Source organism: Vipera ursinii, assembly GCF_947247035.1.
Source record: "Vipera ursinii genome assembly, chromosome: 7".
NCBI classification, from domain to species: domain Eukaryota; kingdom Metazoa; phylum Chordata; class Lepidosauria; order Squamata; family Viperidae; genus Vipera; species Vipera ursinii.
Window position 1 is genome coordinate 53,635,885 of NC_139521.1, and position 25,209 is coordinate 53,661,093.

The 25,209-nt window shown below is 41.6% G+C and overlaps 1 protein-coding gene across 1 annotated transcript in view; it reads right to left on the reverse strand.

Moving 5' to 3' along the window:
• ANK2 (ankyrin 2) overlaps positions 1 to 25,209 on the reverse strand; it is a 334,365-nt gene that overhangs the window by 107,975 nt on the left and 201,181 nt on the right. Inside the window, exons 5-9 of the mRNA XM_083367958.1 lie at positions 23,372 to 23,470; positions 18,392 to 18,577; positions 17,743 to 17,766; positions 16,667 to 16,765; positions 4,530 to 4,628 (exon numbers count right to left, since the gene is read on the reverse strand). Of these exons, the coding sequence (XP_083224084.1) occupies positions 4,530 to 4,628; positions 16,667 to 16,765; positions 17,743 to 17,766; positions 18,392 to 18,577; positions 23,372 to 23,470 (507 nt within the window). The remainder of the gene's footprint in view (positions 1 to 4,529; positions 4,629 to 16,666; positions 16,766 to 17,742; positions 17,767 to 18,391; positions 18,578 to 23,371; positions 23,471 to 25,209) is intronic.

Below are 25,209 nucleotides of genomic sequence, written 5' to 3' on the forward strand. Positions count from 1 at the left end.
AAATACAAGAATCTCTCCCTCCCTCCCCCGCCCCCGCAAAATTTAGCTACTTTTCTGTTCCTTTGTGTGTGTCTGTAATGCTGAAGGAAGAAGGAAAAAGGAAAACCATATTGGCTGTAAGCCTGTTCATATAGATTGAGTTGCATATGTGAAGGAATTGACCTAAGCAGAAAGTAGGATTTGCATGTTATCTCTACCATTCTCTCACCAGCTGGAACTCTGAAGGAGAACATACTAATATTTGTTTGAATGGAAATACAGTTCCCCGTGTGTTCCAGGGCTCTACTTTACTGTAGACTTGAACTATACAAATGGATATGTTTACAATTCAGGCTATAGGCAGCAAATGTCTTTTTTGACCTCTAGCATAACTCATGGAAGACAAAGAATGTCCCTTTGAGCAGATCTCAGCCTAGAAAAAGTTGAATGCCTTGCTCTGGTGCATTCACCAGACACAAACACCAAAAGCCCAGGAGAAATCAATAGACACCATTATCACCATTATCACCAACTGGTAATATTCATACAAAAGGGCAATCTAGTAACCTTCTGCCAAAAATAGAGCACCTGGGGTCATCTCTTAATCCATGTAAAATCTGGAATTGTGTTCTGTAACTAAGTGAAACACATGCCAACATCTTAGCTTCTCAACTAACAGAAGTAATTTGTGCCAAGATCTCAGGCAATTTGATGACCTAGTCTAATTGTATGTCTCCAACCAGGAAGCAAAGGCTACACAATATTGTAATAAATCCCATTACGGCAGATAAACTTTGCATGTAACAGGCAGAACTTTTAATATGGTTAGTAATTACCAAATGTTTATCAGAAAATAAAATTGTATACAAAGAAGTAGAGAAGATAAACACAGCGGAAAAACCATTACTTGTATGACTGTTTTTTGTATATGTAGGCACTTTTTTTCACTGTGCTCCTTGACTTTTATTAGTAGAACTTCTAGATCCTTGTGTTTTCAGCTACTGTGATCAATGTAGTGTGAATTACTGGCACTTCTTCCAATTTCAAAACTCATTTTCTTCTGGTCCAGCTTCCCTTAATATATATATTCCACATACAGATCAAAAAATAAGGGGAAAATAAATAATTTTGTCTCACTGCTTTGCTGACCTGGAATCAGTCTGTTTCACCATATACAGTACTATGGCTTCATGACCTGACTTGTATAGGTTTTGCATGAGGACAGTAGAGATTTCCACTTTTCTAAGCCCATTTCACAGCTTAACATGACTGATACAATCAAAGGCTTCTCCAGAGTCAATGAAGCATATACTGACTTATTTTTGGTATTCTTCAGCTTTCTCAATTATCCAGCATGCATCAATAATAATATCTAACATCTTGTGTTTCTTAGCCTTTTTAAACATCAGCTTTCCATGTAGGGTCCTCTGTACCACACTTTACAAACTCTGTTAAGTCTCTGTACCATACTTTACATACTCTTGTTATGTAGAGTGACCTCTTCCAACCTACTGGTCATTGTATTATTCTCCAGATTTGCTGGCACAGTTTGGTTAGAACCCTTATATATTCTTCTTCTATTGCTTGCCATATTTCTACAACTATTTTGTCAATTCCTGTAGCCTTACAACTTGGTAATTATCAAGATAGTGATCTAACTTCATCTTTAGTACCAAAGATCATGGTCTCAAAAGGTCTGCTTTTATGAGAAATGTTTGTGCTGACCAGTGTTAATGGTGTTTTATCTTGTAGTTGACTTAGATAAATACAAGGGGTTTAGCACAGCGGTTCCCAACCTTTCTGGCTTGGTGAACCAGCGGGGGAGAGAAGGGATGGTGCCATTTGAGCAGCAGGCGCATATGTGAATGTGCGCAGCTCCGATGGTATGAGCAGCGAGCACCCACCAGTTGCACAAATGGAGCTTCATGCTTGAGTGCCACCATTCGTGCAAGTGGATCTGCATGTGTCCGCAAGCACCCACCACTTGCACAACGGTTCGGAATGGGCAGTGGGCTGCGGCCCAGAGGTTGGGGACCCCTGGTTTAGCAGGAATGATTAGCAGGTAACCTAGCAGTGTAAGCTTCACCTCTCTATGCTGGTCTAACCTTGCATGGAAGCTTGAAAGCATGACAATGTCTCTCTACCCCTAAAGTTGTAAAATGGAATCTTAAAAGCATGTAAATTTCTCTCTACTATATCTTAAACCAAACAAAACCAAGGGTTATTTTTAATTTCTTGCTCACACTTTCCTTTTTCCCTGGAGTGAATAATTTTTTCTCCTTCTTTAATTATTCATGTTCCTTTCTCCCTTCTGAGCCAAGTCTCTATTCGTTCACAATTTATTAGGTTTTGCCTTAATGATAGTATATTGATATTGTCTTGTTTTTATGGTTTTGTTTTAGTAGCCTGGTATCTTCCTGTCACAGAATAAAAATAATTTCTTATTTTCTAAGTTTTGGCTGTTGGAGTGAGGGAGGTTGCACAGTGACATGGCAAAACTGATTGTTCCAATACATACTTTTTGCTACTGCTGACTTGACCGAGTTACACTGAATTTTAGGGGCTCCTAGCAACAGTGATAAAACAGATATGAGACTCTTACTTGTTTTTTCTGTAGTTACTAATACAATCCATTTTGGCAATATGTACACTATTTTTCGACTCGACAATCATATCTTTACCTGTAAGGCTTTTATATTATAAATTATGCAAATCATCATTATTCACTTACATATAATCATGACAAAGTAGACAAAGCAAGGAAATGATGCAAGCTGAATCAAAGTTGGACACAAAGATATTGCACAGTCACATGACGCCGACAAATGAAACCAAAATTCTGGAATCTCCCACACTGAAAAATGTCTTGAAAAATACACTAAATTTATGCAAATTGGATGTCAGTCCTTTCAGCTGTCAATATCTCTATGCTGGCAGCTCAGAGGAACACTCATCTGATGTGGGTGATAAATTAAACAATAAAGTCATTTTAAATCTTTTTCAGAAGAGTAATCTTATGGAAATCATAGAATCTGTGATTATATTTTCATCAAGTATTGTTCCCTGTTTGGTAGAAGGAATAAAATAGACTATGGAATGTTAGAAGTGTTAGAATACTTTGATCTGTAATCATATCCAAGAATTTTGAATTAGAAAGGCCATTGATAGCTACCATATCCGGTTGCCTAAATAAATCTTTCATCTTCCTTATAGGAGTAGATGCTCCCTTGGTTTTTTTGTCTCTTCCAGCAGCTGTTTAGCTGGGTAGCTCAAGTTAATCAGACTTTTCTGCAGAAAGCTCTTCCTGAGCTTACTGCCCCCGCAACTTCATAAGCCACCTTCACTGTCAGCTTTTAGGAAAACTTTAAAGACCTGATAATTTTCTCGAGGCTTATCTTCAATGGATTCTATTAACCTCTTCTAGAATTTAAACATAATTGAATTTAAAGGAAACCCGCATTTTAGCAGAATTATTTTATTAAATCAAAACATTTGTATAGCAACCCATTTTAAAACAATTCTGGGCAGCTTGCAACCAATAAAATCATATAAAGTCAACAACAACAAATTAAAAAACAAACAGGAAAAAAAACCAGATCTTGTCATTACAGCCACACTTCCCTGATGCATCCATATTCTAATCCTACCCAGACCTCACTCTATCCCAATGCCTGGGGAGAGAGCCAAGTTTTTAAATATTCTAGGCAAAGACAAGGCAAAGAAGAGTGGGCCCATTGGATGTTAGCAGGGAGAATGTTCCATAAAGCAGGGGCTGAAATGGAAAAGGCATACTGCCAAGGTCTCACAAGCTGGCAATGTTTAAGGGAAAGAAACTGGAATGTTCCTATCCTATTCACTCTGGTGGTACAGAAAGAGACAGTCCCTCAGATTACTTGGTCCCATGCCATGTGGGACTTTAAAAATAGCACCCAGCACCTTGAATTGCACCAAGAGGAAAACAGAGAGTGCAGCTTTTGTTAGGAGTGCATTATACCACTGCATGCACCATTGCATTCTGGACCAGTTGTAACTTCCAGGTGGTCTTCCAAGGGCAGTCTTATGTAGGACAATTTGCCGTAACTCAAATTGGAAGTGATCAAGGTGTGAGTGCAAATTGTGCAAAACACTCCCACCCCAGGCTGTGATTATATTTGCTCATCAAGCAATAGCTAAATTGAGCACCAGCACTGTATAGAAAAGTGCAATCCCACCAGAATCAAAGATGACATATCACTTTTTCAGAATGATTTTCTGATAAGAACAAATGCTGCACTTGATCTTCACCAAAAGGCCCAAATTCTTTTTCAAAGTACATACAAGCGAAACAGAAATAGCATCTATTAAAAAAAAGAGTTTTCACTCATGAAAGGGGATATATATTCATAGAAGAATTTCTTCCATGAATAAAATAGCACTTTGTGAATTTCTTTCTGCTCACAAAGAAAAACAAATCTTCTAAAAGAATGTGTTTTGATAATTAGAGTTCTAACTCCTACCAAGCAAAAAACTAAAATGCATGAGAACATACATTCAGGGAATAAAACACTCACCCTGGTTTTGGCATCGATCTGCCCTCCACGATCCAACAAGAGCTTCACCATGTTAGTGTTCCCCCTTTTGGAAGCCACATGCAGTGGGGTGATTCCATTCTACACCATGAAAAGAACAAACAAAAGCATGATGGGGTTGGAGACGTTCAATGGGAATGGTTTTGCATTTTGACACAAAACAGTACAGAATATAAACAAGGATGCATCACAGAGCACATTAAACATTTAAAAACAATTCTGACTCATAAAGGCTGCCAATCAAAACCTGACTCTAGGCATATAGTGTGTCTATCTATACATGACACAGCATAAAAGTTGTTATGTTTCTGATGGAGATGTGTATTAGAGATAGTTACTCTCAAGTTGAACTCAGATCATGGCGATGATCTGGGTAGTTTTCTAGGCAATGTAGCAGAAGTGATTGCCACTGCCTGCTTGGCTGGTTAGAAAAACTCCAAGCATGGATCCAAGCATTCTGAATGTAGCTTTTATAAAAGAATGTGTTTTGATGAACAGAGTTCTAATCCCTAGTCCTTATACCTTTCCTTATACCTTGCCATTAAGTCCAAGCAGGTCCAACCCATTTTAACTTTTTGCAAGATCAATTGAGGTCATTCAACATCCTTCTCCTTTATTACAGTGTACAACTAGAACTAAGGTAATTTAAAATAAACCAAGTGTTATCCCAAAATATAAAATAGTGTTAAAACAATTAATTGTACAATCTACTTATATCTGGATGAGCCATGGCTTATGAATAAGGAACACAACTTAACAATTAAGAAGGTAGAGGTTTCCTGCTTGAGCAGGCGGGTGGCCTAGAAGGCCTCCAAGGCCCATTCCAACTCTGTTATTCTGTTATTATTTTAAATAAATAAAATTTGATCAGGGTAGCTGGACAACCTTTTCCATTAGAGGGAAAAATCACTGAAAGCATAGTTCCACGTAGAGTGTACACCTTTGAAAAACATAATCAGGGATTTGTTAGATGTCTAAGTGTTACAGAGTTTCCATTATTTCTGCCATCCATGACTGCATAAGGGAGGGCATTCAAACATACCCTGGAGAAAGCCCATTAGTAATGGGTGGAAGATAACTTGTAAATAATGTGCAGGTTATTAATGCTGCCACCTTTTAGTATTTCACCTACCGGTATTTTCAAGTCACTTGAGAGACATCTCTACCCAACTACCTCCCCATCCCCTCAGATCCAGCACTAGGGTTTGTTGTGGATCCCATCCTCAAGGAGGAGACCCTGAAAGAAACCATTTTCTCCTACGGTACCCTATTGACTGTTTGGAAGGTCCTTAAAATGTGATTTTGTCATCAAGCCTGAAATTCCAGGAAGTATGGAGCCCACTAAATGATATTGTTTGTAAGTTTGGAATGACCTCTCCTATGGTTTTTATTTTAGGATAGTTTTAACTGAATTTTAAATGTTGTTCTTAATTGTTTTGTTTTGATTTTTTTTGTTATTTTAATTGCGTGTACCTCCTAGAGCCACAAGCATTAGAAGGAGAACTACATAAACAATAAAATAATAATAATTATGGAGAACTAGAAAATGGTGATAATTTTGTCATTTAAGTGTGAACTCAGATTAATTAAATGAGTAAAGAAATAACCAGCATTTAGCATTAAGGCTTAGAGTAGCCTAGATTAAATGTAATAAAAGCAATGATATATGTCCACATGTTTCTATTGATTCATGCAAGTTTACCCATAATTATTACATGTGCTTTTAAATATGTTCTTTTATATATTTGTGTGTTGCAGTGCACTATTTAAAATTTAAAAAGATCAAAACATCAAAAGTTTGCTACAGACATACACAAACAATATGAAAGACAAAATGACCTTCATAGTCTATATTTATATTCTATCAAATGCCTAAATACATAGACAACACATTAGCGCAACAACAATGAAGCCAATTATCATAACTAATTGTTTGCATTAAAATGTCTTAAACAGGTCTGAAGATTTTGTTTTATTTCATATTCATGAATAGTGGGTAAAGATTTAGCATGATGGTAGGATAACAGAAAGAAAAAAGATTAAAAAGTACTTTAAATATATGAAGAAAACCAATCCTAATAAGATGTAGCAATTAAGCAGGGAAAAAACATTTAAGCTGAGCGTGTGCAGCCTATCAGCCTATCAGACATAGCTGCTCTATGGGGGAAATAAGTAGTGTCTAAATATGACTAATAAATAGTTAGATGGTGTTATAAGATGTTCAAAATTAACAGCACTTCTGTGTAAGAATATGTATGATACAGGAGAATTCCAGCTGAAAAGCTGTAGTGTTGTTCTTGTCTTTTAAAAAGTAAGGTTTTATTTACACGATTTCAAGAATTAAACAGAGTAGAAATGAGCACAGATTTCTAACTTTATATAAATAATCAAACAGTTTATTCAAACATTTCTAAATTTATTTTAGGATATTATTCTTTAAAGGCCAATACCTAATATATATATTTTTTAAAAATACAAATCAGTTTATCAAGAATAGTTAAAACATAAAAGCTTGGTCATCACAGAAATATAATTCTATAATTTCTAAGAGCTGCTGCAATAAGTAAAAGTTAACTTGATGGCCTAATGAGGTGAATTTGATCACCATGAAATGATTCATAGAGATAAATCAAGGATACAATTGTTTTCCCCAAAACATAACATTCTAGATAAAGATAAGTCTTAGTGGATTTAGAGCTTGTGCTGATGTAAAACAAACCAATCACTGTATAGCTTAGAGAACAAAACAAATTATGAATTGTCGGTAACATGACCCTAAAGGAGTAACATGATCCATATGAAGATCTATATGGGAAAAACGGGTTAATAAAGCAAACTTTTCCAATCTACTATCTTGAGATATGAGGGATTACAATTGACCCTATTCTAAGTAGCTAGATAATAATTGTTACTCTTGTGATGATATGTGGGAAAGAACTTGGGAGACTGGGAAATTGCTAGATTCTATCAAAGTAGCTTTACAATACAGTAGAATTAATTTGTCTGGTTGTGATTCATTTCTGGTTTATGCCACAAAGCCAATGATAATCTCTCAACTCTGAAAATGCAATCCTCCCATCCCCACCTGCTTCACAGCCAGATACACTATGGAAGGTGCCTTCTACATCTCTTGTCCAACTCATTATCCACTTGTGGGCAATACAGTCTCGTATTCCCATTCCCTTGGCATGATGCCTTGTCTTGGTCACGTTTCCCAAGGTCTTTCCCATATATCGTCCTAGTTGTGCTTCAATATATATGTAAAAATTTAAAGGAAGCTTTCATAAGAGAAAGTATGCTTCCATCTTCATCTGTCAGCAATGTGGGTGGAACAAGCAATACGATGATGATTGAGAGAAAGCAGCAGATGCATTAAAGTCTGTCGAGGTGAACATGCTACAGAACAGGGATCCCCAACCCCTGGTCCGTGGACCAGTACCAGGCTGAAGCATGCCAGCAAGTGGGCTGCAAAAACAAGCAAAACCCCATCTGCGGGATGCAGGAAGCACACAAAACCACGCCTCCTCCAGTCCGCAGAAAAAACTCTCTCCACGTAACCAGTCCCTGGTGCCCAAAAGGTTGGGGTCCTGTGCTACAGAATACTAAAGCTTTTGGTTTTGCTACCATATATTTTTTTCTTGCCCCTTCATGGATTACTGCTTTGTAGTGGCGAAGGGGCTTGTGTAATTCAATGAAGCTATGAGCTATGCCGTGCAGGGCCACCCAAGACGGACAGGTCATAGCAGAGAGTTCTGACAAAACGAGATCCACTGGAGAAGGAAATGGCAACCCACTCCAGTATCTTTGCCATGAAAACCCCATGGACAGTACCAAAAGGCAAAAAGATATGACACTGGAAGATGAGCCCCTCAGGTCGGAAGGCGTCCAATATGCTACTGGGGAAGAGCAGAGGGCTAGTACTAGTAGCGCCAGAAAGAATGAAGCGACTGGGCCAAAGCCAAAAGGACGCTCAGCTGTGGATGTATCTGGTGGTAAAAGGAAAGTCTGATGCTGTAAAGATTTTTTTCTCCATAGGAACCTGGAATGTAAGATCCATGAATCAAGGCAAGCTGGACATGGTCAAACAAGAGATGACAAGACTGAACATCGACATCTTAGGAATCAGTGAACTAAAATGGACAGGAATAGGTGAATTTAATTCAGATAACCATCAGGTATATTACTGCGGGCAAGAATCCCTCAGACGAAATGGAGTAGCCTTCATAGTCAATAAAAGAGTAGGAAAAGCAATACTGGGATACAATCCCCAAAATGACAGAATGATCTCAGTTCGAATCCAAGGCAAACCATTCAATATCACAGTAGTCCAAGTCTATGCCCCAACCACCAGTGCTGAAGAGGATGAAATTGACCGGTTCTATGAAGCCCTACACAATCTTATAGAACTAACATCAAAAAATGATGTCCTTATCATCATGGGGGATTGGAATGCTAAAGTAGGAAGCCAAAAGATAACTGGAATAACAGGCAAGTTTGGCCTTGGAATACAAAATGAAGCAGGGCACAGACTGACAGAATTTTGTCAAAAGAATACGATGGTCATAGCAAACACTCTTTTCCAACAACCCAAGAGACGGCTCTACACATGGACATCACCAGACGGTCAACACAGAAATCAGATTGACTATATGGTCTGCAGCCAAAGATGGAGAAGCTCTATACAGTCAGTAAAAACAAGACCAGGAGCTGACTGTGGCTCAGACCATGACTTTTTGTTGCAAAATTTAGGCTTATACTGAAGAAAGTAGGGAAAACCACTAGACCACTCAGGTATGAACTAAATCGTATCCCTGATGAATATACAGTAGAGGTAACAAATAGATTTAAGGAATTAGATCTGACAGAAAGAGTGCCTGAAGAACTATGGATGGAGGTTCGCAACATTGTACAAGAGGTAGCAACTAAAACCATCCCAAACAAAAAGAAATGCAAGAAAGCAAAATGGCTGTCTGAGGAAGCTTTGCAAATAGCTGAGGAAAGGAGGGAAGCAAAAGGGAGAAAAAGAAAGATACGCCCAATTGAATGCAGAATTCCAGAGAATAGCTAGAAGAGATAAGAATGCCTTCTTAAATGAACAATGCAAAGAAATAGAAGAAAACAATAGAATAGGGAAGACCAGAGATCTCTTCAACAAAAATGGAGAGATGAAGGGAACGTTTCATGCAAAATGGGCATGATAAAGGACCAAAATGGCAGGGACCTAACAGAAGCAGAAGAGATTAGGAAGAGGTGGCAAAAGTACACAGAAGAACTATACAAGAATGAGCTTAAAGTCCCTGATAACCACAATGAGGTGGTCACTGACCTCGAGCCAGACATCCTAGAATGTGAAGTGAAGTGGGCCTTTGAAAAACTGAGCAACAACAAAGCTAGTGGAGGTGACAGTATTCCAGCTGAGCTATTCAAAATCTTAAAAGATGATGCAGTAAAAGTGTTACACTTAATTTGCTAGCAAATTTGGAAAACTCAACAGTGGCCACAGGATTGGAAAAGATCAGTTTACATTCCAATTCCAAAGAAAGGCAGTGCCAAAGAATGTTTAAACTATCACACCATTGCACTCATTTCACATGCTAGTAAAGTTATGCTTAAAATCCTACAAGCTAGACTCCAGCAGTATTTGGATCGAGAACTACCAGAAGTGCAGGCAGGATTTCGAAGAGGCAGAGGAACTAGAGATCAAATTGCCAACATACGCTGGATCATGGAGAAAGCTAGGGAGTTCCAGAAAAACATCTACTTCTGCTTCATTGTGCTAAAGCCTTTGATTGTGTGGATCACAAAAAACTGTGGCAAGTTCTGAAAGAGAAGGGAGTACCAAACCATCTTATTTGTCTCTTGAGAAACCTATATGTTGGTCAAGAAGCAACAGTAAGAACTGGACACGGAACCACTGATTGGTTCAAAATTGGGAAAGGAGTCTAGCAAGGCTCTATACTGTCACCATACCTATTTAACTTATATGCAGAGCACATCATGAGAAAGGCAGGGCTAGATGAATCAAAAGTTGGAATTAAGATTGCCAGGAGAAATATCAACAACCTAAGATATGCAGATGATACCACTCTACTGGCAGAAAGTGAAGAGGAACTAAACAGCCTCTTGTTGCGAGTGAAGAAGAAGAGTGCAAAAGTTGGCTTGAAACTTAACATTAAGAAAACCAAGATCATGGCATCCAGCCCTCTCAATTCCTGGCAAATAGATGGGGAAGAAATGGAGGTAGTGACAGATTTTATTTTCCTGGGCTACAAGATCACCACAGATAGGGACTGCAGCCAAGAAATTAAAAGATGCTTGCTCCTGGGGAGGAAAGCCATGGCAAATCTAGACAGCACACTAAAAAGCAGAGACATCACCCTGCCAACAAAGGTGTGTATAGTCAAGGCTATGGCCTTCCCAGTTGCAATGTATGCATGTGAAAGTTGGACCATTAGAAAGGCTGAGCACCAAAGAATTGAGGCCTTTGAACTATGGTGCTGGAGAAGACTCTTGCGAGTCCCTTGGACTGCAAGGAGATCTAATCGGTCAGTCCTACAGGAGATCAGCCCTGACTGCTCTTTAGAAGGCCAAATCCTGAAGTTGAAACTCAAATACTTTGGCCACCTAATGAGAAGGAAGGATTCACTGGAGAAGAGCCTAATGCTGGGAAAGATTGAGGGCAAGAGAAGAAGGGGACAACAGAGAACGAGATGGCTGGATGGAGTCACTGAAGCAGTAGGCGTGAGCTTAAATGGACTCCAGAAGATGGTAGAGGGTAGGAAGGCCTGGAGGAACATTGTCCATGGGGTCACGATGGGTCGGACACGACTTCGCAACAACAAATTTTTTCTCAAATGCCAAATTCATAACAATTCTTAACTTAAATACAATTAGTTAAAAATGAAAGAATATATCTATTATATTAATACAGGTAATCCTTGCTTAAAAACAGTTTGTTTAGTGACCGTTTGAAGTTACAATGGTGCTGAAAAAGTGACATGATCATTTTCTACTTGACTGTTAAGGCATCCCCGTGGTCATGGGATCAAAATTCAGACTCATATTTATGATGGTTGCAATGTCCCGAGGTCATGTGATTACCGTATATACTTGAGTATAAGCCGACTCGAGTATAAGCCGAGACCCCCAATTTCACCCCCAAAAACTGAAAAAAGTTATTGACTCGAGTATAAGCCGATCCGCCGTTCTGCAAGCCTCTGCCGCCAGCAGAGGCTCGATCCGCCATTTTGCAAGCCTGAATACACAGGAATACCCTGTGTAGCCGCGGCTCGTCGGCAGGTCTCCGTTCCTCCTGCCGACCTTTGGGGAGGTTTGGGCGCCTCCCCAAACCTCCCCAAACCTCGGCAGGTCTCCGTTCCTCCGCGCAGACCTGCCGACCTTTGGGGAGGTTTGGGCGCCTCCCCAAACGTCCCCAAACCTCGGCAGGTCTCCGTTCCTGTTTGGGGAGGTTTGGGCGCCTCCCCAAACCTCCCCAAACCTCGGCAGGTCTCCGTTCCTCCGCGCAGACCTGCCGACCTTTGGGGAGGTTTGGGCGCCTCCCCAAACGTCCCCAAACCTCGGCAGGTCTCCGTTCCTGTTTGGGGAGGTTTGGGCGCCTCCCCAAACGTCCCCAAACCTCGGCAGGTCTCCGTTCCTCCGCGCAGACCTGCCGACCTTTGGGGAGGTTTGGGCGCCTCCCCAAACCTCCCCAAACCTCGGCAGGTCTCCGTTCCTGTTTGGGGAGGTTTGGGCGCCTCCCCAAACCTCCCCAAACCTCGGCAGGTCTCCGTTCCTCCGTGCAGACCTGCCGACCTTTGGGGAGGTTTGGGCGCCTCCCCAAACGTCCCCAAACCTCGGCAGGTCTCCGTTCCTGTTTGGGGAGGTTTGGGCGCCTCCCCAAACCTCGGCAGGTCTCCGTTCCTCCGCGCAGACCTGCCGACCTTTGGGGAGGTTTGGGCGCCTCCCCAAACGTCCCCAAACCTCGGCAGGTCTCCGTTCCTGTTTGGGGAGGTTTGGGCGCCTCCCCAAACGTCCCCAAACCTCGGCAGGTCTCCGTTCCTCCACGCAGACCTGCCGACCTTTGGGGAGGTTTGGGCGCCTCCCCAAACGTCCCCAAACCTCGGCAGGTCTCCGTTCCTGTTTGGGGAGGTTTGGGCGCCTCCCCAAACGTCCCCAAACCTCGGCAGGTCTCCGTTCCTCCGCGCAGACCTGCCGACCTTTGGGGAGGTTTGGGCGCCTCCCCAAACGTCCCCAAACCTCGGCAGGTCTCCGTTCCTGTTTGGGGAGGTTTGGGCGCCTCCCCAAACCTCCCCAAACCTCGGCAGGTCTCCGTTCCTGTTTGGGGAGGTTTGGGCGCCTCCCCAAACCTCCCCAAGCCTCGGCAGGTCTCCGTTCCTCCGCGCAGACCTGCCGACCTTTGGGGAGGTTTGGGCGCCTCCCCAAACGTCCCCAAACCTCGGCAGGTCTCCGTTCCTGTTTGGGGAGGTTTGGGCGCCTCCCCAAACGTCCCCAAACCTCGGCAGGTCTCCGTTCCTCCGCGCAGACCTGCCGACCTTTGGGGAGGTTTGGGCGCCTCCCCAAACGTCCCCAAACCTCGGCAGGTCTCCGTTCCTGTTTGGGGAGGTTTGGGCGCCTCCCCAAACGTCCCCAAACCTCGGCAGGTCTCCGTTCCTCCGCACAGACCTGCCGACCTTTGGGGAGGTTTGGGCGCCTCCCCAAACGTCCCCAAACCTCGGCAGGTCTCCGTTCCTGTTTGGGGAGGTTTGGGCGCCTCCCCAAACCTCCCCAAACCTCGGCAGGTCTCCGTTCCTCCGTGCAGACCTGCCGACCTTTGGGGAGGTTTGGGCGCCTCCCCAAACGTCCCCAAACCTCGGCAGGTCTCCGTTCCTCCGTGCAGACCTGCCGACCTTTGGGGAGGTTTGGGCGCCTCCCCAAACGTCCCCAAACCTCGGCAGGTCTCCGTTCCTGTTTGGGGAGGTTTGGGCGCCTCCCCAAACCTCCCCAAACCTCGGCAGGTCTCCGTTCCTGTTTGGGGAGGTTTGGGCGCCTCCGCAAACCTCCCCAAACCTCGGCAGGTCTCCGTTCCTCCGCGCAGACCTGCCGACCTTTGGGGAGGTTTGGGCGCCTCCCCAAACGTCCCCAAACCTCGGCAGGTCTCCGTTCCTGTTTGGGGAGGTTTGGGCGCCTCCCCAAACCTCCCCAAACCTCCCCAAACCTCGGCAGGTCTCCGTTCCTCCGCGCAGACCTGCCGAGGTTTGGGGAGGCGCCCAAACCTCCCCAAAGGTCGGCAGGAAGAACGGAGACCTGCCGAGGTTTGGGGAGGTTTGGGGAGGCGCCCAAACCTCCCCAAAGGTCGGCAGGTCTGCGCGGAGGAACGGAGACCTGCCGAGGTTTGGGGAGGTTTGGGGAGGCGCCCAAACCTCCCCAAACAGGAACGGAGACCTGCCGAGGTTTGGGGAGGTTTGGGGAGGCGCCCAAACCTCCCCAAACGTCGGCAGGTCTGCGCGGAGGAACGGAGACCTGCCGAGGTTTGGGGAGGTTTGGGGAGGCGCCCAAACCTCCCCAAACAGGAACGGAGACCTGCCGAGGTTTGGGGAGGTTTGGGGAGGCGCCCAAACCTCCCCAAACAGGAACGGAGACCTGCCGAGGTTTGGGGACGTTTGGGGAGGCGCCCAAACCTCCCCAAAGGTCGGCAGGTCTGCGCGGAGGAACGGAGACCTGCCGAGGTTTGGGGACGTTTGGGGAGGCGCCCAAACCTCCCCAAACAGGAACGGAGACCTGCCGAGGTTTGGGGACGTTTGGGGAGGCGCCCAAACCTCCCCAAAGGTCGGCAGGTCTGCGCGGAGGAACGGAGACCTGCCGAGGTTTGGGGAGGTTTGGGGAGGCGCCCAAACCTCCCCAAACAGGAACGGAGACCTGCCGAGGTTTGGGGAGGTTTGGGGAGGCGCCCAAACCTCCCCAAAGGTCGGCAGGTCTGCGCGGAGGAACGGAGACCTGCCGAGGTTTGGGGAGGTTTGGGGAGGCGCCCAAAGCTCCCCAAACAGGAACGGAGACCTGCCGAGGTTTGGGGACGTTTGGGGAGGCGCCCAAACCTCCCCAAAGGTCGGCAGGTCTGCGCGGAGGAACGGAGACCTGCCGAGCTTTGGGGACGTTTGGGGAGGCGCCCAAACCTCCCCAAACAGGAACGGAGACCTGCCGAGGTTTGGGGACGTTTGGGGAGGCGCCCAAACCTCCCCAAAGGTCGGCAGGTCTGCGCGGAGGAACGGAGACCTGCCGAGGTTTGGGGACGTTTGGGGAGGCGCCCAAACCTCCCCAAACGTCGGCAGGTCTGCGCGGAGGAACGGAGACCTGCCGAGGTTTGGGGAGGTTTGGGGAGGCGCCCAAACCTCCCCAAACAGGAACGGAGACCTGCCGAGGTTTGGGGACGTTTGGGGAGGCGCCCAAACCTCCCCAAAGGTCGGCAGGTCTGTGCGGAGGAACGGAGACCTGCCGAGGTTTGGGGACGTTTGGGGAGGCGCCCAAACCTCCCCAAACGTCGGCAGGTCTGCGCGGAGGAACGGAGACCTGCCGAGGTTTGGGGAGGTTTGGGGAGGCGCCCAAACCTCCCCAAACAGGAACGGAGACCTGCCGAGGTTTGGGGACGTTTGGGGAGGCGCCCAAACCTCCCCAAACATCGGCAGGTCTGCGCGGAGGAACGGAGACCTGCCGAGGTTTGGGGAGGTTTGGGGAGGCGCCCAAACCTCCCCAAACAGGAACGGAGACCTGCCGAGGTTTGGGGACGTTTGGGGAGGCGCCCAAACCTCCCCAAAGGTCGGCAGGTCTGCGCGGAGGAACGGAGACCTGCCGAGGTTTGGGGAGGTTTGGGGAGGCGCCCAAACCTCCCCAAACAGGAACGGAGACCTGCCGAGGTTTGGGGAGGTTTGGGGAGGCGCCCAAACCTCCCCAAACAGGAACGGAGACCTGGGGAGGTTTGGGGAGGCGCCCAAACCTTCCCAAACGTCGGCAGGTCTGCGTGGAGGAACGGAGACCTGCCGAGGTTTGGGGAGGCGCCCAAACCTCCCCAAAGGTCGGCAGGAGGAACGGAGACCTGCCGAGGTTTGGGGAGGTTTGGGGAGGCGCCCAAACCTCCCCAAAGGTCGGCAGGAGGAACGGAGACCTGCCGAAGTTTGGGGAGGTTTGGGGAGGCGCCCAAACCTCCCCAAAGGTCGGCAGGAGGAACGGAGACCTGCCGAGGTTTGGGGAGGTTTGGGGAGGCGCCCAAACCTCCCCAAACGTCGGCAGGTCTGCGCGGAGGAACGGAGACCTGCCGAGGTTTGGGGAGACGCCCAAACCTCCCCAAACGTCGGCAAGTCTCCGTTCCTCCGCGCCCTGCCTGCCTGCTTCTTTCCGCTGCGGAAAGAAGCAGGCAGGCAAGGCGCGGAGTTTGGGGAGGTGCGCGCGCACCTCCCCAAACCTCCCCAAACTTCGGCAGGTCTCGGACGGCGGTGGCTTGGGAGAGGTGCGGGCGATCCCGGAAGCACCAAAGCCTCGGCCGCGCACAAGTCCTCGGTAAGTTTTTTTTGTTGACTGGAGTATAAGCCGAAGTGGAATTTTTCAGCCCAAAAAGTGGGCTGAAAAATTCGGCTTATACTCAAGTATATACGGTACCTTTGTGACCTTTTGACAAGCATAGTCAATAGGGAAGTCAGATTCACTTAACAACCTTGTTACTAACTTAACAACTGCAGTGATTCACTGAACCACTGTGGTAAGAAAGGTCGTAAAGTGGGGCAAAGCTCACTTAGCAACTGTCTCACTTGGCAATAGAAATTTTGGCTTAATTGTGATCGTAAATAGAGGATTACTTGTATTAGATATATTTTTTGTTCATTTATAGTGGTACCCTGTAAAAATATAACGAATGTCTTACAGTCAACTATTTCTTTACTATGAAACATGATATTATTTCTAAGGGGAAGGGGGATGGAGAATCATTGCCTTTAAATAAACAAATCTGTGAATAAAACAGATGTGCTGCTTCCTTTCCTTCCTTATTTCCTTCTTTCCTTTTCAATGCATTTAATGAAAATTTCCTTGAAAATTCACTGTTATTTCTATGTGCAGAAGATGAGAAAGCATACCCTTGCTGTGAAGTCTACAACAGCTCCTCGGTTGAGTAGAAGTGTCGCTACATTAACATTTCCATAATGTGCCGCTATATGCAAAGGTGTGAAGCCACTCTGGAAAAATGAAATAATTCTAATTAGAAAATCCAGTTTGTGGTTTTTTTTTTCACAAGACAATAGTTAGCTAAAATTTGAAGACTGTAAACCAGAATTATTCTTCTACTTCTGGACTACTTTAACTGTACAAGAATTAAATGTAATGGTTTCTTATTTGCTCATTTCATTATTTATTTATTCTTCTTAGTTCAGATGCAAAACTCATTTTCTCTGTTTTCTGAGAAAAAAATTAATTTTTTTATACTTATCAAGTACTGTATCAAATTTTGCCATACTACTTGTTGATTCTCCATATGATTTAGAAAGAGAGGGATGTTGCTAACAAAATTTGGGTCCAAGGGCTAATAAACTATAGCTGTAAATGCTTAGCTATCCATCTTCTATGGCAAATTTCTACAGCTGTCTACAGACAGCAATTCTGTGAAATTAAGAAGTAGCTTCTGTAAAGTGCTTTTAACATCTAATTGTCAATATTTTTATCATTTTTTTCGTCAAGAAAATAGGATCTGAGCTCTGCTGAGCTGGGAATACTTTTAAATTCCACTGATTTCAGTATATTAAGTTGCCCAGAACTTGAAAACACAATAAATTATAAAGAGGGAAAGAAGCTGGAAAATTTTTAAAATGCCATCTGCAAGCAACAAACAATCCAAACCAATTGTCCAGATGAATATTTTGGAATGGATTTACACTGCTACAGAAATAAATTTATTTATTGTTCTGTACTTAATAATTCCTCTGCAGGCCCACTATTTTAGTTCCCTACACTACTATGAAAAACAGATACAAAGAGCATCTCAAAGCCATAAAACAAAATAACATAAAAAAGATGAGACAATATATATTTCTGACAAGAGTAGATAAAAATGAAATGTGGTACACTCTGAACTGTATGGAACAAGGGGAGTGGGAATGAAATGGTTTTCAGTAAAAGGCTGGGAAGAATAGGTTAACAAAACTGTTGGTTTTGGTACCTCAGTTGTTCTATTCACCATCATCTGTTGAAGCATGTTTTGGGAAAAAGAGGAAAGATATTACAGATTGGTAGAATCACAAAAAGCTCACTTGTTCACTAAAATGAATTACAATCTCGTTACTGGGGGGAAAACCCTGATACATATGATTAATTTCTAATGTCAGTGTATGGAATCCCACACTTCCAGGGAACACACAGTCCACAACATTCTCAACAACACCACTTTTTAAAAGTTGTTTTCCCCTACTAAATAATCAAAAATCTAAATTTTATATTTCAAAATCCAAAGCACAGCATTAATTGGATTATATTTTCAAAAGATATAAAGTACAGAGAAGCCACAGATAGTCAACACAAGAAAAAGAAATCTGAAGCATGAATTGTGCCATTAAGTCCATATCTTCACTGTAAGAAAAAGGGAGGGTTTGTTGATTCAGCATCCATGTTAGTAGCTTTTATAATGCTGTATGCAGGTTAAGATATTGTATAGATATGCTATAAACTATAAATTAATACATGAATCATGCAAAAAGCTGCAAATGGTTGCACTTCCAATCTCAGTGGAAAAACCATCCCTTTATCCTGCTCATTGGGGAAAAAATCATTGGAAACAGGACCGATCCTGATACAAAGAGGTATTTTTGTACCTTAGACTGAACATCAGCATTATGATCATTCTGGAGAAGAAGTGCTGCTGATTTGGTGTCATCTTTTCTGGCAGCAATATGCAGTGCCGGCAGTCGCACTTTCCCTTTAGTGTCGTTCTCCAAAAGAATAGCCACTGCCTGATTGTGTCCTTGCTGCAATGCAACTGCGAGTGGAGTGAATCCATCCTGTTAGAATGGAAAGAAAAGAGATGCTGCATTAAACTAGTTTGGTCTAGGCAGGAGTTTGGAAGAAAAAGGCTCAAGCTCCATTCAGTGGAATAGGCTTGCTTTTGGCTACCACATTTCAAAGCTGGAGGATCACTCAGGTAATATTGCCATTTTAAACACAGTGTTCCTTAGGAGACCATTCACTCTAAGTTTAGAAAAAAGATGTCTAAAAGAAAATGAAAGACAAAATTCATATGGCCTTTTTTGGTATAAAGAGTCCTCACACAAATCCCATCATTTATCAATAGGCAATATTTTTATTATATTCAGGGTGAGATATTCAGTTGTAGAATCCCACACCAAAGCACATTGTTGACTGCATCATGTCTAATATGGAACTGCATCCCCAGTGACTGACTTCTCCTGACAGTAAACCTAATTTGAAAATAAAGTATGAGGCATAGCTACATTTTTGTGGTAGTATATGAGGTATTGAAAATGTATAGCCAGCCTTTGTATTTATCATTTAGGTGGAACAAATATATTTGATCACTGTAATTAAGAATATCATTTTCAATGTACAGGATGTAGATTTGTCACATTTCTTAACTTTGAAATACTGAAATTTCAGGAAAGTTTCCTAGAAGGCCATCTAATAGAATATAGGCAGAGAATATAAGAAAACGTGGTAATGTTGAATTAGCCAATATAATGACTATAGTTGGAATTCATGTGACACATAAAAGGAGACAGTAAGAAAGTGGCGAAGCCAAAGTGCCTTGTGGAGTTGATGATGAAAGAAAAGGGCTTCCAGTTTTGCATCATGGTGACGCGGCCAAGGTATTGCGGAGCTCCACACCCCACAGATGGTTTCACCCTGCCAGGGGACCCTAAATGGATCTAAAGTCGCCCCGGAGAGGCAACGAAAAAGGAGGGCCCCCTATCAATTATAGAAAGATGGCGGTCGATCTGTTTGATGCAGGAGAAGCCCTCCAATCCAACAGGAGAAAAGCTAGCTGCACTCCAGTGACTAGCCCAAGCTACCAGCATCTGAAGTCCAAAAGAACAACTGTGAACAGCGTGTTTGGAACTGGCTGAGAACAAAGATCTTCTCTTCTCTATTTTGAAAACGATTTCCTCAAAAAGATCCCCAAGAAGAAAAAAACCCTTCAAAAGTGAGAAGGAAGGTGATTATAACCCTATCCCTTCCATAGATGGAAGTGGCGAATTAACTTTTATGGAGGACAGAAATATATTGAAATGGATGCATGTAAAGCTATAACCTTGATAAAACTGAAAACTATGGAAATTGTTAAGATTTTTCATTTGAAAGAATATTGAGAAAACTACAAGAAAAGATTTTTTTTTTCATTTTAAAAGTTGGAAAATAAATAGCTACTGACATCTAGTGGTGGATCAGAGTATAGAAAAACAGTTGCCCTGCCTCAGAAATTGGCAAGATGCCCAAAAATAGAGCACAACTTGTTCTTTTGATCCTCAGTGAATCTTAGCTAAACAGAGAATAGCTGGGAGTAGAAGAAAGAAAACACACTGGGCTATCTATTGTAGGATGAGAAACACAATTGTTATAAAATATGCTGACCTTCTCAGATTATAAACACTTACTGAGCTATGATATTTAAGTTCAAGAATCGTTTGCAGAGAAAGAAAAACCTTGACTTATTGGACACTTTTCTAGGGGGGAAATTACTGGATTGTTTTTAAGTGGTTAAACATTTTGGAATGTTCATAAAGATAAGAACTATATAAGATTACGGTGGAACTTAAGACTGGTTGGTTTGATGAAAATGGACGTTGAAAACATAACCAAAGTGGTAGGAAACCACACTCAATATTCCTTTCTAAAATCCCCAGTCTGGAATATCAGAGATCTGCAGGAGTAATACTTCAAGACAAGACAAATATCTTCCAGGAGGAAATGCATGCTATGTTGCAATTAATTCAAATAACAATTGTTTCAAATCATGATGAGATTAAAAATAATTTTAATTATATAAATGAGCACATCCTTGACCTAAGCTCACAATCAAAAAAACTCTTAGAAAATGATGACAAAGAATGAACAAATAAACCAGACAATAGAACAAAGACCAGAGGAAAGTGACCCAAAGATGGAGGCTACAAATGAAGAAAATCTCAGTTTAACACAGACAAAGAAAAATCTGCAAGATTCTGACATAATATTGGAAATGGAAAAGAGATTTTATCATTCAGCACTTCAAAATAAAACTGAGGATAAAAAAGAAGATTTGATAAAATGGACTATAGATCTGTCAGGAGAACCACTAGAGCTTGGGAGACAAAAGCTGAAAAGAGAAATTGAGGGAGAAGGAAAGTGGAAGCTTTTTAACAAATATAAATGGGTGAAACTCCCCCTCAAAAGCGCTTTACTCAATTTGTCTTTCCCATTTTTAACAACACTTATAAAAATACAGGAAGAATCCTCTGGCAAGCTGAACATACTGATTCGGAAAACTGCCTGGCTTTGTGAAATAAGTTGCTTAGAAAAGACACAACATATTGATATTATTCCTATAAATATTAGAAAAATCTTTATATTCAACTTTATATGTATTGAAAATGCTAAGAACTACATTTGCTCAATGTTGGTAAAAAGAATATTATTGAAAGAAGAGAAAATCAAGAAAAGGTATTTCTAGTTAGTATGTTGATTATAAAACCATAGAAATTAACTATTATTGATTGTTAAATATATGAACCCAGACAACATGTTGTTTATCAAGTACTAAAGATTGTTACTATAAAAAAAATAAAAAAAATATATTTTTAAAAAAATAAAATGATAAGAGTTCAGATAGTATCTCATCTTCAGGTGTGTTTCTTTCCTCCGGAAACTGTGAACAGAATATTAAAACAGGACTGGGGACCTAGGAACCATGTGAAAACACTGGAACCCAGAAGGTGGGATCAGAAATAGAAACGTGACGGAAGCAGAATCCTGATGCAATCCCTAGCATTTTTGAATGTATACTTATCTTTTGATGACAAAAGGAATGGGAATTGAATTGCAATGGCTGCTTTGATTACCTGTAACTTGTCTTTTTTTGATATACACTCACTTCCCAGCAAGTGCCATATTGTGCAAAGCCTTCCTACTACTCACATTCAAAACAAATTGCAATCTAGCAAAAAAGAAGTGTTGGGAAACTAAAAGTTAATAACGTATTCCTGGTTTGGGCCACAATTTTGTTTGGTTAGCTGGTATAGCCCAGCAAGCACCAGTATGTGTAAATCCTTCCTTATACTCCCATTCAAAATAAACTGCAATATAGCAAAAGAAGCTTTAGGACAACAGAAGCTAATAATGAATTGGTGTGGGGTTATAAACTTTCTTCTGTTTAAGAAGACAGAGAGTGAAATGGTTTCACTCCAAATTTAAAAACACTCAGTAATGCCTATTAATAAGAAGGTGGTTTTAGAGCTAACAGAGAAAAAGTGTTATCCATCTCATCCTGTTCCATGCAGTCACTTAAAATAGAATAACGCAACTGCTACTCATTCCTAGCATAATATGAGCGCACTTTCAATTTCATATCCTCACAAGAAATGAATGAATGTACGTGGGGAGACAACTGTGCAATATGTTATCATCATCATCATCACCATCATCAAATAGAGAAATGTAGGCATGAAGATCATCTACTGATTCATTCATTTGCACTCTTGTTTCTGTCCAGTTGCTTAGCAACCACACGATATTCCATATCCAGCAAAACTGCAATGGGAACATGGCTTCTGTCCATCCCAGCAACAAAAAGCTGCAATGTAACATGACCTCAATCTGTCCCAGCAGCAGAAAGGATTATTTTAAAAGCCACTGTGAAAATGGAACAGTATCCATCCAATGAAAAGATAGCAAAACAGCTGTTGACAAAGGCAAGATTGGCTCCTCTGTTAAATACCGTACAATCTTGGATTCCCTGCAGTGGGATTACTGCATACCAAGAAAGGTGGCAAATTAAGAAATCAGTAAGGGATTGCTTCACATTACACAAATGCTAAAGGTAGAAGATTATTTTGTAAATACATTTATTCATGAATGAGTACTTCTGCAATATTAAATGTTATAATTGCACTGTAGTATCAAAACAGTTGGGAAATATTTTACTTAGAAATTTGGGAGGCATAGTGAAAACAAGATGATTTGCAAGGACACAAATGGGGAGTTTTAAACTAAAGTTATCCATATTTATCTTTTTCTTCATGATGTTAATTACTTTGGCATACATGTAGTCCATTTAGTGATCGTTTGATGTTACAACAGGATTGAAAAAAGTGACATGATCGTTTTTCACACTTATGACCATTGCAGCATCCCCATGGTCACTTGATTAAAATTCAGATGCTTGGCAACTGACTCATACTTTTGATGGTTGCAGTGTCCTGGGATCACATGATCACCTTTTGTGACCTTCTGACAAGCAAAGTCAATGGGGAACCCTGATTCACTTAACAACCATGTTACTAACTTAACAATTTCTGAGATTCACTTAACAAGTTTGGCAAGAAACGTTGTAAAATGGGACAAAACACACTTCACAAATGTTTTATTTAACAACAGAAATTTTGGGCTGAATTGTGGTTGTAAGTTGAGGACTAGTTGTATAATTTTCTCTACTTTTGATAATGCTGCTTACTCTGAAAGATAACTCAATGTTGGGTATGATTTGCGTTATCAGAAAACTAGCATAAAGTAGGAACCATGATTTTAAAGAAAAGGACAAACAGAGGAGGAGGAGGAGGAGGAGGAGGAAGATTTGAGTACTGTACCTCAGTAGCAGTGCTCTGATTGGCTCCGTTTTCCAAAAGATATTTTACTACATCGATATGGTTCTCCTGTGCTGCCATGTAGAGAGGCGTGAAGCCATTCTAAGGGAAAGTAAAGTAATATACAAACCATAAATATTAGAAACCAAAGCAAATTACACACAAAATAATGTGATTTGTGAAGCAAACTTAAGTAGAATCCAAAGGAAAAACAAACAAAACATTCCACTGAACTCAGTTCTAAGAAACATCAGGTACTTAAAAAATCTTCTTTTGGCAATACTATTTTAACACTTGTACCTTTTTAAACATTTAATTTATAGAAGTAAATATCTTGTGAGCCCTATTAAATACGCATTAAGCATGAAACATGAGATTGAGACTTTATGTGGTTCTGTAAAGCTTAATATACCCTTCAGATTCTTTAAGCATTACTTAGGTTAACTTAGCATATACTGCAAGAAATAGGGTTTTCAAATAAATAATGTAAAAGTTACAAAATTTATGAAGAAAAGAAAAAAATCTATTATTTATTGCTTGTATTTAATTGAAAGTAACTCACTGTCCAACATAGAATAGTGACCTTAATCATATCATGGAAGATTTATGGGCTGGAACAATATATATTCCATGGCACTATAATATAAGAAAACCTTGTTGATTATAATTTTTATTTTTTAAAAAATTTTAATCCCATTTATATCCCGCCCTTCTCCGAAGACTCAGGGCGGCTTACAATTTAAAGCACAAATCAATGTGCTTAGCAATAGCCTTCATTCTATGTATATGCCTGCTTATTAGGGCTTTCGCCCCCCCCCAAGCGGCATTATTACAAAGTCAGCTTATTGCTCCCAACAATCTGGGTCCTCATTTTACCTACCTCGGAAGGATGGAAGGCTGAGTCAACCTTGAGCCTGGTGGGATGCGAACCTGCACTAATTGCAGGCAGCTGGTGTTACTTAAGGAGGCATTAGCCCACTGCTCCACCAAGGCTCACTAACAGAGCTGCAAAAGAACTTTTACAACTTGATAACCTGACCAGGAGACAAAAATGTGAACTCGGGACTTAAGAGGAGTGCAAGATTCATATTTTCAAGGAATACTTTGAAGAATAATAAAATTCATCCTAACCATCAGGTTTAATTCTTATAATGACATAGATTACAAAACACAGTTGTGAGCAGGCTATTAATATAATATAATTGTGAGCAGGCTATTAACAGAGTCAGATAAAATATTTGTTGCTTGCATTTTATATATATCTTTGAAAATGACACTGAAGCATCTCATTAATCAAAAATAGAAAATAAGTAACTTTTATTTTGTTTAATTCATCCAAGAATAAAAACCAAACAATATATGCAATACACATTTTATTAGTTTTGAGCATCTCATTAAGTTATATATACACAGTACTCTGTAGATGTTAAGATATTTTTATTAAAATGTGAATATAGTTTTAAATTATTGACTGTGTACAAAGCATATAACATAAGAATTCAGAACAGCTTAATGGATTTTATATTATGGTTTTTGAACACTAAGTCTTGCTATTTTTGTTTCAGGATTATTACATAGTTCTTCACTTATGTTTTGAGGTCAGCATGCATTTCCTGGAAATGTATAACATTATGGTAATGCAAATGCATCATTAAACAAATTCTGTTTGTCATGCCATTTCATTTTTAGCTACCATATGAGCTCAATTAAGAAAAAGTCATCAATCAGTCATAAAATGTGTGATATGAAGTGCAATTTTAATGCACCATAAAAAGGCAGATTTACACAAACATTCCCTTTTAATATATAAAATATACAAAGAAAATGTATTTGCCAACCAA